The 20146-nt window shown below is 43.3% G+C and overlaps 1 protein-coding gene across 2 annotated transcripts in view; it reads left to right on the top strand.

The window, feature by feature from the left end:
• DNAH5 (dynein axonemal heavy chain 5) overlaps nt 1-20146 on the top strand; it is a 598099-nt gene that overhangs the window by 542798 nt on the left and 35155 nt on the right. The window contains exons 72-74 of one of the 2 annotated variants that reach the window (XM_033929843.1): nt 618-837; nt 3873-4078; nt 6896-7099. In XM_033929843.1, the coding sequence (XP_033785734.1) occupies nt 618-837; nt 3873-4078; nt 6896-7099 (630 nt within the window). Of the gene's footprint in view, nt 1-617; nt 838-3872; nt 4079-6895; nt 7100-20146 lie in introns of those variants that run through there. The other variant, XM_033929844.1, reaches the window with a different exon arrangement.

Raw genomic sequence — 20146 nt, 5'->3', positions numbered from 1 at the left:
CATCAGTCCTTACAGTGGCATTGTCTATCTCCTAAAAAGTTTGAATAATTCCTGGGTATCTAGGCTGGTCTAGCAGGAGGAAAAGGAGGGATAAATTACTTGAACCTTGTCTTTTCCATTCCTTGACTCCTGCAAGACCAATCAGGACTCTCACGGGAAGACTGCAAGTGCAACGGGAGTAGTGAAGTGAAGTGTTGTACTTTACCACTCTCCTGAAATTTGTTCTGTGTCCATCCCTTAGTATTTAAAGAAGAATGTTCTTCCAACTCTGTGGAGAGGAGAGGAGGGACAGAAGGGGAGTTTATAGTGGTTTGTTTGTTTAATTAAAATTTGATGTTTATAATGTTGTAGCTTTGAAATTAGTATACTAACTAGTCTAAAGCTGCTCCTCTAGAAAACTGTGTTCTGTCCCCATCTGTTGGTTGAGGAACATAAACCTGGTGTCTAGACTGATTCAGCATGAGTCAAGGAACAGAAATTACCAAGTAGGATATACTTTTCCTTCACTTCTATGAATGTTTTGTATATTGACCTCATAATAATTAGCCTGATAAATTTTTGCAGATGTATAGATAATATTTCAAAGTGGAGTGATTTTATTTCCCTTATGTGCACAGGGAGGATGGGCACTTCTACAAAACTGTCACCTGGGTCTTGACTTCCTAGATGAGCTGATGGACACTGTTACAGAAACAGAAACTGTGCATGAGACTTTTCGTTTATGGATGACCACTGAAGTGCATAAGCAATTCCCTATTACACTTCTTCAGATGTCCATCAAATTCACCAATGAGCCTCCCCAAGGGCTTAAAGCTGGCCTGAAGAGAACATATGGGGGTATGTGGAAGCATGGTTGTCCATTTAACAAGCTATACAGTTCAGTGTCTCTTGCCCTGACTATAACTTGCAATTACTAATTATTTTATTTTTTTAATTTATAGTATTTATATACCACTTATAGCCTAAGTGGTTTACATTCAGGTACACAAGCATTTTTCCCTATCTGTCCCGGTGGGCACATACTCTGTCTAATGTACCTGGGGCAATGGGGGATTAAGTGACTTGCCCAGGGTCACAAGTGGCAGAATTGCTTGAGATTTTAGGCCCATAGATGAAGCTAAACTAAGAATAAAAATTCAGTAGCATTTGACCTGGCTTTTATCCAGTCTCTCTTTCACTTATCCCTCCTCCAGCCTTTACTCAGTCTGTCAACCCCCTTCCCCCTCATCCTTTACCCAGTCTCTCTGATATTCTTCCCTGTCCCAACCTATACCATTTCTCTCTCATCTCTCACCTCAGCTTTTACTAGGCTTATGGTTTCAAGTCTCCTGAGACTTCTCCCCATATCACATTTTTGGTCAAGTTGATTCAGAAAGCAGCATGTTTCATGATTCTCCACTGCAATTTGGTTCTCTGTAAGCTTGAGCCATGGGAGCCAGTCAAAGAAGCCGCAGAACGCCGAGCAGGCTCCCCAAAGTGCGTTCCTGCTCAATGCAGCTCAGCGGCAGAAAAAAACAGCCGTGACCAAGCCAGAGGAGGTAGGATGACGGGGCAGGGTGCACAGCAAGGGAGCAAGGAGGGAGGGAAGGGAGCTGGGTGCAATCTGACGGCCTGGGGGGAGGGAGCAGCATCTGACGAGGGGGGGGTGGCTGGGTGGATTGCAGAAATTGATAGGGGTGGCTGGGGGTGCAGAGTCTGACAGGGGTGGGTGGCTGACTGCAGAGTCTGACGGGGTAGCTGGCTGGTTGGGTGCAGAGTCTGACATGGGGGGTGGCTGGGGCAGTGCAGAGTCTGACGGGGTGGTGGCTGGAGATGCAGTCTGACAAGGGGGGTGGCTGGTTGGGTGCAGAGTCTGACGGAGGGTGGGTGGGGGATGCAGAGTCTGACAGGGGGTTAGCTGGGGGTGCAGAATCTGACCGGGGGGAGGGGGAAGGGTGGCTGGGGGTGAAATGCTTAAAATCATAACATTCAATATTTGACTTAGCAATTGTATTTTTCAGAAACATTCAATATTTATGATTGCTATCTATTGCTTGTCTAGCCTTTTTTTTTTTTTTTACTGTGAACCATCTTCGAGAAGTATCTGATCTAATTACAATTTATATTTTTTTGAGAAGTATTTGATATTTGCAATGTAATTCGCTGTTTGTCCATCTTTTCTTATTGTAAACCGCCTTGAACTAACGGTTTGGCGGTATATAAGAATAAATTATTATTATTATTATTATTATTATGATAGAGAAAACAGGTGTGAGCTGTAGAAAACAAAGAATGCATCAAAATGTAACACAGAATAGAATAATAATAATAATAATAACTTTATTCTTATATACCGCCAGACCATAAACGGTTCTAGGCGGTTCACAACAAAGTAAATCTGGACATTCAGCGAATATATACAAGTTGTTTAGATCTCTGCCAATGAAAATCAAAAGATTCATTCCTGAAGAAGTTCCCGTTCCCCTTTCCTAATTAAAATAGTAGAACTCAAAGCTCAAAAATTTGTGAAATGTTGATTCAAAATAAGGCTGAAGGATTAAATGTCCAGCTAGAATACACTTGCAACACAGAGTCCAAATAAGGGGTCTAGGTCTTCAGAAAGTGCTTTTTTGCTTTACAACCCAGTTTCCAATGATATATGCTTCATCTGAAGAGGCTCATATATTTTGGTTTCTCCATCGTAGTAAGGTTGGAGGATGAGAGACAGATACTGCATTTTGCCACAAGAGCTGCTTTATGAAGAAATAAACTGGAAATTTGGGTGTCCTTCACAATATCTGACATGTAATCAAGCAAACAGTGTCTTGGGGCTGCCTCCCACCTTTGCTGATATAACACTCCCAAATGTTGCCATAAAGCATTCCAAAATTGTTGAATATCCAGACAGAGCCAGACACAATGAATGCAGATGCATCTGTAGTAATACATTTTTTTTTCAAGCACCATCAGTGGTCAACCCCATTTTTCAAGCTTGAGATGGATAGATTATACATACAACAGAAGGAAAGTGGGGAAGGGGACAGTACACGTCAACCTTGTGTTATAACAAAATTTATTTAATATAGCCAAATATCGCAATATAAAACATATAGAATATCTATCTTGTGGTTCCTTCCAGACCCGACATGGTCCGTGTTTCGGCTCCAAAATGGAAGCCTGCCTCAGGGGCATGGATGGTCATCCAGTAGATGGCACATATGCACTTAAACATCTAACTCTTAATGCATTCGATACTCTCAAGGAACCTCCGATTAAAAACTGTGTCGGAAAACAATTTATCGTTTGTGTGTTGCGTATCTCTTTTTTTTGCGTTGTTTTTGTCTTTTGAAGACACCCGAGTGATAAATTGTTTTCTGACAGTTTTTAAATTTTGAGACATCCATTTGCTTTCAAAATGAATGCAATTGGCATCTGTGTGTTTATAAAACAGCCTCAAAATATGCCATACTTGGCCTTCCAGCCTAGATGATATGTTATAAAATGACACTCTTGATGTTTCTAAAGTGAAATATTGCAGAATGCCATAGAAAATCTCGGAAATAGTAGTAGCTCAAACTCAGATCTCTTTCCAAGTCCCTGATAGCAAAACTTAAGAATTTACCACATATTTCACAGCCTTGGTGTTGTGTTATAAAATTACTCTCATGATGAGCAACCAGTTCTTTTTTATATATATGCCATTTTAAAAATACAGAGAGACACCAGTTAAGCAATAAGCATGACGGAGAAAATAAAATCAAAGTGAAAGTGAGAAAACAGTAGTCCCTCTCTGGTACTTTATTATGCATTTTGTGCAGAAATGTTCCACATACGTGGGGCATTTGGAATTTCAATGTTTCCTCACTGACCGCACTTTCTGTACCTTTGAACAGGTGTCAGTCAGGATCTGCTTGATGTCAGCAATATGGTCCAGTGGAAACCCATGTTATATGCGGTGGCATTCCTGCACTCCACAGTGCAAGAAAGACGTAAGTTTGGACCACTGGGATGGAATATCCCTTATGAGTTTAACCAGGCTGACTTCAATGCCACAGTGCAGTTCATTCAGAATCATTTGGATGACATGGATGTCAAAAAGGTAAGTGATCCCACTGTGCTTAAATTAACTGGGTCAGATAAGGCCTACATGGTTAATTAATTCTAGTAGAAATAAATCCTATTGTCCAGTGGTTCTCCATACAATCCTTAGAGCTACATTCCTGGTTTTCAGGATATTCATAATGAATATGCATGGTTATTGCGGATGGGCACACTGGATGGGCCATTTGGCCTTTATCTGCCATCATGTTTCTATGTTTATCATTATCGTTTAGTGCGTGCTAGCATAATTAGTTCATGCTAACATGGTTAGTACCCTTTGACAAATTTTCCCCTTAATTGGTAATAAGTTCTAGTAATTGACCTTAACAATGGGGTCAGAGACTGTGTCTGAATTCAAGAAAGCGTAGGATAGGCATGGAGAGGAAGAGATAATAGTTACTGCGGATGGGCAAACTGGATGGGCCATTTGGCCTTTATCTGCCATCATATTTCTGTGTTTCTAAATAGACATGCATGCAATGAAGACAGGGTCAAATTATGGCATATGCAAACTAGGCATATGCTAGGACCCAAACACTGTGTATATGTGTTGGGTGTGTGTGTGTGGGGGGGGGGGATTGGGGGGAGATGCTGTCAAAAGTGCTCAGGAATCAGGAAGGTAGGATTGACAACTATGTGGACTTTCCAGGATTCAGTAAATTTGTAAATTGTCTCAAAGCCAGAGAAAAGGCTAGAGTGTCTATATATTTTTCAGAGTTCAGTTCACTGTAGCTCTTCAAACCTCCCCCATTCCAGGGCAAAGACTGTGGTAGAATCCAGCCAGTGGAAAGGCTGCTCTAGTCATAGGAAGGAAGGGCTGAGTTCTAAAGGGCCCTGGAGAGCCATTGCAACCTGGGTTGTTGAGAAGAGGGAGGAAAGTGGAAGGGAGTGCTGCTGTAGACTAAGAAAAAAGAACTGGCATGAGATGAAAGAATTTCACATGATGGTAGCTAGAGCTGGTTGGAGAAGCCACTTACTGAATAAGCACATAAATAGCAGATAGTAGCACTAGAAGAAGGGTGTGTGTGTGTGTCAGTGCACGCATGGGCATTTGTGTGCCAATGCATGCATACATCTAACAGGTTCTATTGATCTATGTTTGTGGGTAATGGATGAGTGAGAAAGTGCATATGAATCTGTGGGCAGGTATATGACTGAAGAATCAGAGTGCACATGCATGTGTATGTTCCTGTGACTTTGATGGGAACAGTCTCACATAAATAGAGCTTCCTTTTGACACTTGAGCTGCAGTGAAGTCTACCCATGCATATACTTGGTGAAGGGAAAATTTTTTAGCCTTGGCAAATACATTTGAAAATTGGCCAAGTGCCCTCTCCACTCTGTTTAGATATATTCAGAGGCACCAAAAAAAGTTAAATATCTGTTTGTTTCTTTTACTTCTTCCATTTGTGAATTTGCTTCGCTTGTAGAACTGTAAATTTATATCTCAGACACAGTATCTGTAATCTTTGGCATCTCTGGTGTGGATAACAGGCAGTAAAGGGTGAAAATGACTTGCCCAACATTCCCAGTGTTGAATCGATTGCTCCAGAGCTGTCAGGTTTCTCAGTTCTAGAAGGGAAATTTTTTAGCCAGTCTTGTTTTTGAATTTACTTCCTAATTCATTGTGCTATTTGTAGTTCCCAATTCTCCTAATTTAAATCAGCACTACAGGTTCCTTAATGCAACAGCTTGGGTATGTCATAAATTCAAGAGTGGGTTAAAATCTCCCTCCTGGAAGTGGGTAATCCAGATTTAATCCATTTGAAACATGCTTGCCTAGTCCCCATGCTCACTCACAAACTATTACTGCAGGCTACTCCCACAGCTATGCTCTGCATTTTACTGGTTCTTCTGGCGGTAAGAAGAACACGAGTTAAGATTTGGAGGTGGGAAAGTGAATGTGACTTGGGGGAGGGATACAAAGAAGTAAATGGAAATCCATGGTCTAGGACCCAATATAGAATTAATCTGTCCCTAGAAATAGTGCATACAAATATATCTCATGCATATTAATTGTGGATATCCTGACAACCTGACACACTGCATATACCTTTATAACTGGGCTGAGAGAAGCTGCTATAGGACACGGACAAGATTTCAAACTTTACATGTTTGGCTTTTTCATTTTGTATCATAAACAGTGGACTAGCTTTGGCCACTGGGGCTATGGCCTGACAATAATTTGCCTAACAGAGAATTGGCAATGGTAGAGTTTGGGAGGTAGGGAGGTGGAGAATGGTTTGCTTGGGCCCTCAATCAGAAAGGAGTTACATTATCTCAGTTGTATACTGAATATCTGATGTGGCATAAGGGAGCAGAAAGGTAAAACATCTTTTCAAGCAGGATAACTGTTTTCAAATACAGTACTGTAAACTCATTACTAATGGTGTTCGATTAAAGCAACAGTTAACATAGAGGTTTAAATGCTTTTAGCTGCAATTTAACAAGACTGCAGGTAATTCTGACCTTGAAAAACTCTAATCCATGTATTACAGTACCTGGTCGATATTTGGTCAATGTGATCTTGTTGTAAGTGCTGTCCAGGGATTTGCTGCAATGACTTTCCAGGAATAGGTTTAGTCTAGTTTTTGTTTCTTCATTAGTTTTGATCAACATAAATAATTGCTCTGCTTTAGGTATTTAAACAAGTTTTCAAACTGAGGCTTCCTTCCAGCCAATGCAGTGATGTCGTGATGAGAATTTAATTGAAATCAGTGTTCTTTTAAGCTACCTAGTCTAGTATGGTTTTCAGTTAGGCTTATGGTAATATGTGAAAGATAACAAAACATATAATTTTGTATTCTTCTGTTAGGGAGTCTCCTGGAATACTGTGCGCTATATGATAGGTGAGATCCAGTATGGAGGCAGAGTAACAGATGATTATGACAAAAGGCTGCTGAATACATTTGCTGAGGTCTGGTTCAGTGAAAACATGTTCAGTCCAAATTTCTACTTTTATAAGGGCTACAACATTCCAAAATGTACTGTTCTGGATCACTATCTACAGTACATACAGGTAATCACTCTTTTCTTACCTTATTTGAAGTACTGGATTTATTTTGTCAAATGCACATTACAGCCGTGTGCAAACAATTTTCTCCTCAGTTCTTGACTTTTTCCTATCCTATCTATAGAATGGATTTCTTTCCCTGCTCTGATTTATTTTAACTTATTATAAACTGTTTTGCTATTTGTCTTGAAAAGCAGTATATTAAATATTCATAAACCATAAACCATACATTCATCACCTTCCAATGTATTATGCATTGCTGTGACTTCATCTGTTGAAACTGTGAAACCTACTCAATGTTATCACTCTACAAGTATGATAAACTTACATGAAAATCTTGTGATATTAATAGTATGTTAGTAATTATATCAAGACAGATATTCACAATGACATATTTAATTAAAAATAAAAATACTAAAATGGTTTATGCAGAAGATCAATTACTACTGCTTAAACATGATCAGGACCAGATTACCCGATAGGCCAATTAGGCACATGCCTAGGGCCCGAAATACTCAGGGGGGCCCGCTGAAGTATGACATACCAGAAGGCAACGGGCCCCCATCTTCCCTCCACAGCAAAGTGCCCCCACCCGATGACAACAATGCCGGCCTCCCCCCAGCATCGACCGATGGCAATGCTGCCAATGAAGCTCAAAGAAGATCCCGCGATGACTGCGTCTGCCGGAAGAAGTACGTGACGTCGGAGGGGGATGGACCAGCAGGCGCAGTCATCACGGGATCTTCTTCGAGCTTCATTGGCTGCATTACCGTCGGTTGATGCTGGGGGAGGGCTGGTGTTGTTGTCGGCGGGTGGGGGCCCGTTGCCGTGCAGGGAGGGAAGAGAGGGGACCCGCTATTGTAGGGGGAAGGCACGTTGCCATTGCTGTGTGGAAAGGGTGGTGGAGGGAGAGAAAGGGGCATATGCTGATGGAATTGGTGTGTAACGAACGGGGGAAAACAAGGAGGAAGGATACTGGATGGATTTAGGTTGGAGGGAAAGAAAGGGGGCTAATGTTGATGGAATTGGTGTGCAGGGAAAGGGGGAAAACAAGGAGGAAGGATACTGGATGGATTTAGGCTGGAGGGAAATAAAGGGGGCAGATGCTGATGGAAGTGGGGAGAAGAGAGAGAAGATAGTGAAATGCCAGACCATTGTGTGGGAGAGGTAAGGGAAGAAGAGGAGAGAAGAGAGATGCCAGATCATTGGTGGAGGGAATGGAAGAAGATGGATGCCAGACCAATGGGGGTGAAGGGAAAGATGGAAGGGGGAGGCATACAGTTTCTGGAAGTGGCATAGGACAGGGTAGTTGGGAAGAGAAACGGAGAGATGATGGACCCTGGGGTGGTAGGGAAGGAGGGAGAGATGCTGGATGAAAGGGTAGTTGAGAAAAGGGCAGATGGTGGATCTGGGGATGGTGGGGTCCATTGCTAAAGTTGTGGATATGGACATGAAAAAAAGGAAAGATGCCAGACCTCCGAGGGAGGGAAGGGAAATGGAAGGGGAGGACAAAGATGGAAGATGGATGGTTAGCACGGAGAAAGAAGAAAACGACAAATGGGCAGGACACCCTAGCAAGCAAGTTATCAGAAGACAACCAGAGCCTGGGCCCAATAAAAGGTAGAAAAAAATAATTTTATTTTCTGTTTTGTGATTACAATATTTATTTTGTTTACACCACAGAGCCGGTGTGGGGTTGGAGATGTTGTAACCCTATATGTCTGCTAAAACTAAGCCTTAGTCACTTCGGGGTATTTTTATTAAGGTACACATTTAGCATGCGCAAAATCAGTTAGCGTACCTTAATAAAAGGATCCCTAAGTATCTTTATTAAAAACTTGACCCACGACTTAGCCTTTTTTTCAGATTTTGGCCCCTTATGTGATTGAGTTTGACACCCCTGATGTAGAGTGAGGCAGTTAGGCGATGTAAATTTGGTTATTAATATAGCCATATTTTGGATAGTATTATTGCTTTACAATATATTTGAACGCTTTTATATACGTATTGAAAGGGTTCAGAGTTAATGTCCTGGGTAAGTAGGTGGGAAAGGAAGGAAGGGGGATTTGTTCAGAGATGTTTGGGGGTTGCATAGAAGAAAAACTGTGCACTGGTATGTTAATCTATGTTTCTTTTCAATTTAAAAAAATAAATATATGTGGAAATAAAAAAGTAAATAAGAAAACAGATAAATGGAGGTGGGGTGTGGGTGGGCATGGGCAGGGCAGGCCCAGGGGGGCCCAGTGTACTTGTGTGCCTAGGGGCCTTCGTAGAATTAATCCTGCCCTGAACATGATCATTGATCCAAACAGAATTCATGCAGATGCTTTTTTTTAGGAGTTCCCCTAAACCTGTGGCTGTGGCTCACTGGTTGAGCTACTGCCTCTGTACCCAGAGGATGTGAGATTAAATCCCAGTGCTGTTCCTTGTGACCATGGGAAAGTCACTTAATCCTCCACTGCCCACTCCAGGGAAAGTCAACTTGCATTGCTGCATCACTGCAGACTGCTGGTGCTGAACAATTTCAACTTTGTAGTTCAGTTTTCCAAGACCAGAATTACTGGAAGAAAAAGGGATAGGCTTTCGAAGAGGGCTGGAACACTGCCCATACGCCGAGAGGTTGGATAGGCTGGGGCTCTTCTCTCTGGAAAAAAGGAGGTTCAGGGGAGATATGATAGAGACCTTCAAGATCATGAGGGGCATAGAGAGGGTGGATAGGGACAGATTCTTCAGGCTGAAGGGGTCAACAGGCACGAGGGGGCATTCGGAGAAACTGAAGGGAGATAGGTTCAGAACAAATGCAAGGAAGTTTTTTTTCACCCAAAGGGTCGTGGACACTTGGAATGCGCTACCGGAGGAAGTGATCAGGCAGAGTACGGTACAAGGATTCAAACAGGGATTGGACAGATTCCTGAGGGATAGGGGGATCGTGGGATACTGAGAGAGGTGCTGAGATGTAACACAGGTATAGAAAGCTAACCAGGGGTCGCAGCCTGCTCTGGTCGTGCATGTGCAAGACCGGAGGGTGGGGACTTCGATGGGAAGATAGAACTCAATGGGAAACCAAGGTGGCAAGGGGGCCCCTTCTGGTGACTCAGACAGGCCGTGACCTGTTCGGGCCGCCGCGGGAGCGGACTGCCGGGCGGGATGGACCTATGGTCTGACCCGGCGGAGGCACTGCTTATGTTCTTATGTTCTTATGAATGAAAAAACAAAGACTGGAGAAATGAAGGTGTGAGCAGTGGCGTACCAAGGGGGAGGGGATGGGGGCGATCCGCCCCGGGTGCAGCCTTAGCGGGGGTACACAGCCAGCCAGGTCCGGAAAATTCTACCGGGCCGATCAACCTGCCTCTCCCCGACATCAATTCTGCCGTCGGAGAGGAAGTTCGGGCCAGCCAATAGCTGCTTAGCTGGGCGGAATTTCCTCTCCGATGGCAGAATTGACGTCGGGGAGAGGAATGCTGGTTGGCCCGCCGCAGGGAAGGAAAGCTTGGGGCAGCTTTGGGCATGTTACCTGATGGCAGTGACTTGGGGGGCTGTTCCCCGATAGCGGCGGCAATGGCTTGGGGGAGGGCAGGGAGAAAGAAAGAAAGGGGGCAGGCAGGGAGACAGAAGGAAAGAAGGGAAAGAGAAAAAAAAGGGAGGCAGGGAGAAAGAAAGGGCAGGGAGAGAGGAAGAAAAAGTTGGGGTAGGGAATGAGGTCTGGAGGAGAGGAAGCATACAGGCTGAAAGAAGGGAAGAAAGATTTGATGCACAGCCAGAAGAAGAAAGTGCAACCAGAGACTCATGAAATCACCAAACAACAAGGTAGGAAAAATTATTTTATTTTAAATTTAGTGATCAAAATGTGTCTGAATTTATATCTGCTGTCTATATTTTGCACTATGGCCCCCCTTTTACTAAACCACAATAGCGATTTTTAGAGCAGGGAGCCTATGAGCGTCGAGAGCAGCCCTGGGCATTCAGCGCAGCTCCCTGCGCTAAAAACTGCTATTGTGCTTTAGTAAAAAGGGAGGGGGGGGGGTATTTGTCTATTTTGGTATGGTTGTTACTGAGGTGACAGTGCATAGAGTCATCTGCCTTGACTTCTGAAAAAAAAACCAGAATAGGAATGATAATTAACATTTTCTCAGCATACAGTGTGTTTTGTGTTGTTTTTTTTATTTTATTGTTGATAGATCATTTTGACTTGGTCATTTTAAAAGTAGCTCGCAAGCCCAAAAAGTGTGGGCACCCCTGAGCTAGAGCGTTTAAGCTGCGTGTTTCTGCCGTAAAGGTCATCTCTAACGCAACCGGAAGTTGCATCAGAGACGACCTTTATGGCAGCCATATGCAACTACAACGCTCCGGCTGCTGTAAGAAGGCAGTTTAGACATTGCCGGCCACAGGGCAGGGAGATTTGTTGGACCGGGCCTGTTGTCCAGGGAGGGGGATATAGCGCCACGAAGATAAGGGGCAGGGAGGGAGAAAGGGAGAAAAGGTGGGGTGGAGAGGAAAACAGGGTAAAACAGAGGGGGGAGAAGAACGCTGAAAGCACATGGGGAAGACAGAATGGGAAGAAGATGCTGAATGGAAATGGGGAACAGAGAGTGGGGAGAAGATGCTGAAGGGAAATGAGGAACAGAGAGTGGGGAGAAGATGCTGCAGGAAAATGGGAAGAGAGAGTTGGGAGAAGACGCTGGCAGGGAAGAAGACAGAGATTTCAGACTATGGAAGGAACCACAAGATAGATATTCTATATTCTATATAGACTATGGGAGGAGCGGAGGGAAGAAGATGGGTGCCAGACCAATTTGGAAGGAGGGAGAAAGGGAGAGGCACAGTAACAGAGCAAATGGAAGATGCAGAGAGAAGAGAGACAGTGGATAGAAGGAAGAGAGTAACAAGAAGATGAGGAAAGAAGAAACCAGAGAAGACAAAGGTAGAACAAAAATTTTCTATTTATTTATTGCTTTAGGAGACATATGTCACTGTTTCTGTGGTGTTGCATTGTATACAGAGTCCAGCTTCTTGCTGGTTCAATTTAGCCTTTGTCTATGTATTTCTATTTTATCCCCCCTTTTACAAAACTGTTGAACATTTTTTAGCGCCAACCATGGTGGTAGCAGCTCTGATGCTCAGAATTCTATGAGCGTCAGAGCTGTTACCACCGTGGCTAAAATCCACACTACAGTTTTATAAAAGGGGGAGGGGTTAGCTTGTGATGACATATTCCATACTAGGTGTTCCGCCACTTATTTCTGTCAAATGGGATGATCAGTGACACTCAGAAAAGCACACAGACAATATAAAGCATAAACAATAACACTTTATTATACTTATATATATATAGATGAATATAAGAATAAAATAGCATCACCATATCTCAGGCAAACACTCTTCCTTCACAATTTGGAATCCCTGCAATTGATAGGCGAGTAGACACGGGAAATTGTCCCTTTAGGCATCTTTTCCTGGAGATGTCTTGGATTCTGATGTTAGGGGCAGAATTCCGTTCTTATATATGATGAAAAGCTGCTGAGTTCATAGTCAGGTCTTTTGTTCTTTGTTTTGACAACACCCAGGTCAGGATATCAGAAGGAGGTGTTGCAGAAACGGCTTCCCATCTGGTTCCCTTTGATGTTGTTTTGGGCAACACTCAGGTCAAGGAGGTCAGAATGTCAGATAGTATGCTGAGTTTCAGTTACCCCCCTGGCCAGTACTTTTGATGCTGTTTGGGCAACTCCCAGGTCACAAAGGTCAAGATAGCAGATACTTGTTGTGGAAACCTTTGATGTTGTCTTGGCAACACCCAAATCAGATAAGCAGACTTGAGGAGACATATTACGTCAATTACCCCCTGGTCATAGGCATAACCCCCAATGAGGGTTATGCCTATGACCAAAGGGGGCATACCCCCTGGATCCTCAAGTCTGCACCTCCCAATAAGAAATCATCCGCATAAAGGGAGAGAGTGTCCTTTTGTATACACAATAGGTAAACCCACAATTAAGAAATGTTAACATAAGGATAGTTAGAGTAAGGAATGAAGAAACACCTTTTGTGCCGTAGCCCTCCCTCTAGTAAAAGCATTCCACCAAGGGTGTGCAGTGGTAGCTTCAATGTGATCTGTCACAGAATGCAAGTTAGTATTGCAAAATTCAGTATCTATAGGATTGCTATATTTTGCATGGCTTTCTTTATAGATGGCAATAAAATACATTGGCAAAAGAAAAATTAATATTTACATTTGATATACACATACTGAAAAGGGAGCTTGAATAGCATGAATCACAAGTTTAACAGTACCGCTAGCAACAAAAACATTTTTATGTGATATTTCTTGTATAAAGGTATAACCTTGCGGTGGAATGGTCCATTGGCACGTTTGTTTTATTTTGTTCATCTATTTGTTGCCCATGATAAGTGGGAAACCCTAATTGGGGTCCCAATGTCAAAGGCATCACCGTAAAAGGACACATTGTTTCATTTCAAAATTACACCATTTTCTATCTAAGGGTACAGAATGTGATGTGGTTTTAAATCAATGAGATAAAGTTAATTCTTTGTGATATCATTGACGACATGTAACATTAACTGATCATATCGTAGTGTTAGTTCATGATTATGTACAGTATTTGGCACCCATTCACCTTCCCATCAAAATACATCTGCTACTCTGGAGCCAAAATATGCTTGTTTGCCAGCCAGTATTTCAGAAACAATAGTATTTACTATACCTCAGGTTCTACATTTAGGTAAAGGTAAAATGGGAAAATTAATTTTCCCTTCATAAATTATTTCCTTATGTTCTAAACCTGGTATTCTTGCATTCCCTAATATTTATTGCTAATTAGGCATTTTAATTGAAAGTATCACGTATAGGGAATCATGGAAATTAATAATCTTATTAATATTATATTTGTGCTCTTACTCATGGCTTACATACTTTTAGGGTAGCTTCATATTCACCATCGCTCACTGCAGTTATCTGGTATCCCGTTTTTCTTAGCAGCTTTGGTTAGGGTCTGGCTATGCTCCAGTTTCAATAGGCTTGCTATGCCACTCACATGCCTTCACTCACGTAAGAGTCAAGTGCACCACCCCCAGAGACCAGCCCTAATTTGAAGTGGCAGGATATAGGCTCACTTCTATTCCTAAATCGGTGCCACATAATAGCATCATGACACGGCACTGTATGTCTGGTTTCGGGTCATCATCTTCTCGATCTGGTGAAATTTTCTCTTAACCCAGCATGTTAGCCAAATCATAAGAATAAGAGAGCAGAGCTGACCAATTCTATCACAAAGGGATGAAAGTCTATATGGAATAACATTTCCCAGTACGTGATTTTCCAAGGAAAATATTTCATCTTGACTGTTTAGCTTCAATGCTTTAGTTATAATAAATACCCCTAGTGATAAAAGAGAAGATAAGAAAAAGAAAAGAAGAAAAACCACTTTATGTACAGAATGTGATAAGATGTAACACAATTCTTGTGTGTAAGGTAGTATTTGTTTGAGATAAAAGAAACAACACTAATGCACTTAAAGGTATTCTGTAGGACATTCAGAAAATATACCTTTTTATGTTCTGGACATAATTATTATGTCACTTAAAAGAGACCGTAAACACGTACTGATGGTAATACCAACATAACTTATGTCAGAGATGTGCACTGCACTGTTTATACCTGGTAAGTTAAATAAAGAGAGACCATTTTTTATTTTATTTAGCAAATATCAAATACCAATGAGCACCATTTTACCAGGTATAAAGCTTTCTAAATTTTCTCTTCAGATATCCTCTTATAATATAACCCCTAACTAAAATATAATTGGGCTGTATGAGCCATAGCATAAAATCATTGTGAGCATGGTTTTCATAAGATACTTTCTTGTATGTGGGGGAATCTTTTTTGGAAAGGGATATGGTACCATTTGGACTAATAGAAGAGGTGGAATAAACTCTGGAAATGGCCAATGTGCGATGTTTATTAGGGTACCCCATAAGCTAAAACAGACAACACATAACAGAAACAGACAAACACAGAGCTCCGGCATGCTTTCTTCCATCGGTAATGATTCAGGGTTGAATTTAATCTGTAAATAAGCACACTATTAATCAAAAGAGTCATAAACAAATTTGGTATCCATTGGATTCCCACTATCAGGTCACAGTGCTGGAAGTATTTTAAATATGGCACAGTGAAATTGATTCTCCTGACCATGTCTGGATACTAAGCTTCTAAAAGAAAGAGAGATAGAAACTTAAGTTCTTGCTGGTCTCCTTTCTTTCTTCTTCCATTTCAAAGCTCTGTCACACAATCATAAGAGAATGCAAGCAGGGACGTTTTCATCTATAAAACATACAAGAGAAGTTTACGTGCAGGTACAGTGGTTCACAATGTTAGTGTTTGAGGTAAAAGACACATTTGCAAAATCACTTGGAGTGCAACTTCCTTATACTATCTAACAAAACTTTATACATTATAAAGGTCACTTAGCAATATTTCTACTTTTTTATTGTCCAACCTACCACATATGTTACCCCAGATGTGAAATATGTTGCCTCCAGAATCCAAAAAAGGCCCAAGTCTGGTTTTTACTTTGGGGAGAAGGGAAGTTTACAATTTTCTGTTTAACTTTCTCTATCACCTCTCGGCATCCTTTTGCCCACTTTCTGCTATAATCTTGTGATAGAAAGTGGGACTATGTAAGTATTTTTGTGGTAGTCTGGTAGATGTATATTGCCTCCCTTGCCAAGTGAATGCAAATTGTTCTGGACATTGCTCCACTATAGGAATAGTAAAAAATGCATTGGTTCATGTTTAACCCTTTTAGGATATCTAGCCCTATTATATTTTAAGGAATCCCATAGATTAATACAGTACATTCCCAAATTGGTAATTGTCCAATTTTAAAATTTGTAATATATATATTTTTTTTCTTCCTGCTTGTATAATTTTCCCCCCAATCCTGATATTTATATTCCTCCTCCCCAGTGTCCACTACATCTTGTACCTTTTGCTCCCCAGATTTCTACTAAATATTTATCTCTACCTGCGGATGCTGTTCTAATTTGGTCCAGGCAAACACTGAGGCTCGGCATTCACATTATTGATCCTCCCAACACTTCCACCCTTTTAAATCAGGATAAAGAATGGAAGCAGTTTCCTCAGGGGGAGCCGTTGGCACCAAAATATCCTCCCTCTCTCCTTTGTTCACTTGTGCTTGAGACATAGATTTCTTTCCCAGGCGAAGACAGCGGCAGAAGAGGGAGAGAGGAGAAGCCGAGAGAGGGAGAGGCAGGACACAGCGGCAGGCAGCGAGCGGTAGCGTGGGGGAGCGAGAGGGAGCTCCGCCCACCCCCAGCGCGTCACCGCCAGCGTCACCAGCAGAGCGCCGGACTCCCCCTTAACAGGAGGAGAGCGCGGCGCTTCACTCTTCATTTTCAGCCGGCGCGGGAGGAAGCAGGCCCGGCGAAGACAGCGGCAGAAGAGGGAGAGAGGAGAAGCCGAGAGAGGGAGAGGCAGGACACAGCGGCAGGCAGCGAGCGGTAGCGTGGGGGAGCGAGAGGGAGCTCCGCCCACCCCCAGCGCGTCACCGCCAGCGTCACCAGCAGAGCGCCGGACTCCCCCTTAACAGGAGGGGAGCCAACGGCGCACAGCCGTTCGGCGCGCGGCGAAGGCGAGCAAAGGAGCCTGCAGAAGGAGGCAGGAAGCTGGGCCGACTAACAGGGAGCACCAATACGTAAGTTACATTCCAGTTATTGTTCCTTTGTTTACTATTACCTAGCCACACAGCACACACCGAGACAAGCGCTCTCAAATAGCTCAACAGCACCAACACAACCAAGACCAACGATCAACAGGAGGAGGACTGCTATCAGGAGGGCAGGACACACACAATTGAGAAGGAGAACAAGACATGAGCGCCCACGGAAGCCAGAAGATGAGCTTTCCAGTCTTCTGCACCGGCTGCAGTATGTATGACTACCTCCCCTCGGGGACTAGGGCATACGTTTGCAGCCGATGCAAGGAGCTGGACAGCCTGAAACTGCAAGTGCGGCTGCTGGAGGGAACTGTGATGGAACTCGAAGAACTCCTTGCCAGGAAGGAGGAAAACTGCATGCAGGAGAAGCTGCTAGGGGAGTCCGATACCAGCGAAGGGATCATGGAACTAGAAAGATTCATCGAAGAAGCCCACCAGCAACACGTAGAGATCCCAGGGCTGGAAAACTGTACCCAGGATACCCAGAAAGAAGGCCTGGAAGAGAGGAGAGAAGACACCCATGCAAACACAGAAAAAACCGAAGATGAGGTAGGAGACATCCGCACACCAGGAGGAAGAGAGAGAACGCAGAATGACGTCCCCCCATTTGAAGAGCCGAAAACAATTTCAAGAGTAGCACTGGAGGAAGAGGACTGGCCCTATACCATAGACGTGGACTTACGACCCCCAAGAAACCCCCGAATAAAGAAGATGGGGATCATCGTAGGGGACTCCATTATACGTCACGTGGACAGCCACACTGCAGGAGGAAGAGAGGACAGAGTCGTCACCTGTCTGCCTGGAGCAAGAGTGAAGGACGTGGCCAACAGGATCTCCAGGATCATAGACAGCACAAGGGGAGAGGATACTGCTGTGCTCATCCACGTGGGAACAAATGATGTGAGCGGACGGAAGTATGACAGGGAAAAGATGAAGGGCCAGCTCCGCTCACTTGGAAGACAGCTGAAGATCAGGGAGGTGAAGGTGGCCTTCTCCGAGATCCTCCCAGTACCAAGAGCGGATGGAAAGAGACAAGGGGAATTGCAAGCTATTAACGCCTGGATGAGACGATGGTGCGAAGAAGAAGGCTTTGACTTTGTGCGCAACTGGACGGCGTTCTGGGGAAAAAGCAAGTACTACAGAAATGATGGACTACACCTCAACAAGGAAGGAGCAAGAGTTTTGGCAGGCAACATGAAGAAGGCCATCGAGAAGGCTTTAAACTAACAAATAGGGGAAAGCCGACAGTCGACCACCAGTTGATGGCACGGACGACAGGATGCCCCGATGAAGGAGCCATGGGCAACTACTCATACACAGGAGGGGACGACCTGACAGCAAATAAGGAAGACAAGGCAGGAAGGGACAACTCAGACACAGGAGGGGATGACCGCACAGCAAACAAGGGAGACAACACTGGAGCAGTTAAGGATAACGTGAAAGAAACAGTAGGGACAGCAAAGAGTAGAAAGTCCAAAAAGGTAACACGAAGAGAACTCAAATGTATGTATACGAATGCTAGAAGTCTAGGAAACAAAATGGGGGAACTAGAGACAATAGCAAGACATGATAAGTTGGAAATCATTGCCATAACAGAAACATGGTGGAATGAAGAAAACAAATGGGACACCGTACTACAGGGATACAAACTATATAGAAGAGATCGAGTAGGGCAGAAAGGTGGAGGTATTGCCCTATATGTTCAGGAAGGAATAGAATCTGTTGAAGTGGCTACGACGGAAACGAAAGAGAAGCTAGAGTCCCTCTGGGTCAAGATTCCTGGCCAAAACAGCGCAGACACGAAAATTGGCCTTTACTATCGTCCCCCAGGACAGGCGGAGGAAACTGACTCAGAAATGATAGAGGAAATCAAACAAGAATGCAAGACGGGCAATGTAATAATATTGGGAGACTTCAATTTTCCGAGGATAGACTGGAAACTAGGAACCTCCAACTGCGGCAAGGAGGCCAAGTTCCTGGAGGTGCTAGGGGATTGCTTCCTGGAACAAATGATAAAAGAGCCGACAAGAGGCAACGCCACCCTGGACTTGGTACTAAATGGCCTCACGGGACCGACAAAAGAAGTAGAAGTTACGGTACCGCTGGGGACGAGCGATCACAATGTGATCAACTTTAAGCTTGACATCGGGAATAGAAAACGTGCCAAAACCTTAACCAAAACCTTTAACTTTAAAAAGGGCAAATACGATCGCATGAGAGCCATGGTGAAACAACGACTCAAGAAAAAGGTGGACAAACTTGAAACGGTAGACCAGGCATGGTCCCTACTGAAAAATACTATCACAGAAGCACAAAATCTCCACATTCCAAGGATCTCCAAAGAGGGGAGAACAAAAGGTAAGGGAGAACCGGCATGGCTTACCAGACAGGTGAGGGTAGCCATAAAAGAAAAGAAGGACTCTTTCAAAAAATGGAAACACATGAAAACAATCGAAGCATGGAAAATACATAAAGATGATCAAAAGAAATGTCACAAGGCGGTGAGGGATGCCAAAAAGGACTATGAGGAAAAAATAGCGCAAGAAGCCAAAAACTTCAAACCCTTCTTTAGATACGTGAAAGGGAAAAAACCCGCAAAAGAGGCGGTGGGACCCCTGGACGACCAGGGAAGAAAAGGGTACATCAAGGAAGATAAACAAATTGCTGACAAACTAAATTCCTTCTTTGCGTCCGTCTTTACGGAGGAGGATACCGCTAAAATACCAGAAGCAGTGAAAGTGTTTAGTGGAGTAATAGAAGACAGCCTCACCACAGTTGAAGTGGAGTTGGACCAGATATACTACCAGATCGACAAACTTAAAAGTGACAAATCCCCTGGACCGGATGGAATTCACCTGAGAGTTTTAAAGGAATTGAAGGTTGAAATCGGAGAGCTATTGCAAAAACTTGCCAATCTGACAATCAGAACTGGACAGATACCAGAGGACTGGAAGATAGCGAATGTCACGCCAATTTTCAAAAAAGGATCGAGAGGGGAACCGGGCAACTACAGACCTGTGAGTCTTACGTCTGTCCCTGGAAAGATGATTGAAGCACTGATCAAGGATAGCATAGTCCGGCACCTAGATACACACGACTTGATGAAACCCAGTCAACATGGGTTCAGGAAAGGGAAATCATGTTTAACGAATTTACTTCAATTTTTCGAGACCGTGAACAAGCAAATTGATAGTGGAATGCCGGTGAACATAATATATTTGGACTTCCAGAAAGCATTCGACAAAGTTCCACATGAAAGGCTTCTCAGGAAACTACAAAGCCATGGAATAGAGGGAGATAT

The sequence above is a fragment of the Geotrypetes seraphini genome, chromosome 2, assembly GCF_902459505.1.
Source record: "Geotrypetes seraphini chromosome 2, aGeoSer1.1, whole genome shotgun sequence".
NCBI lineage: Eukaryota > Metazoa > Chordata > Amphibia > Gymnophiona > Dermophiidae > Geotrypetes > Geotrypetes seraphini.
This window is presented reverse-complemented; position numbering and strand designations above follow the sequence as displayed.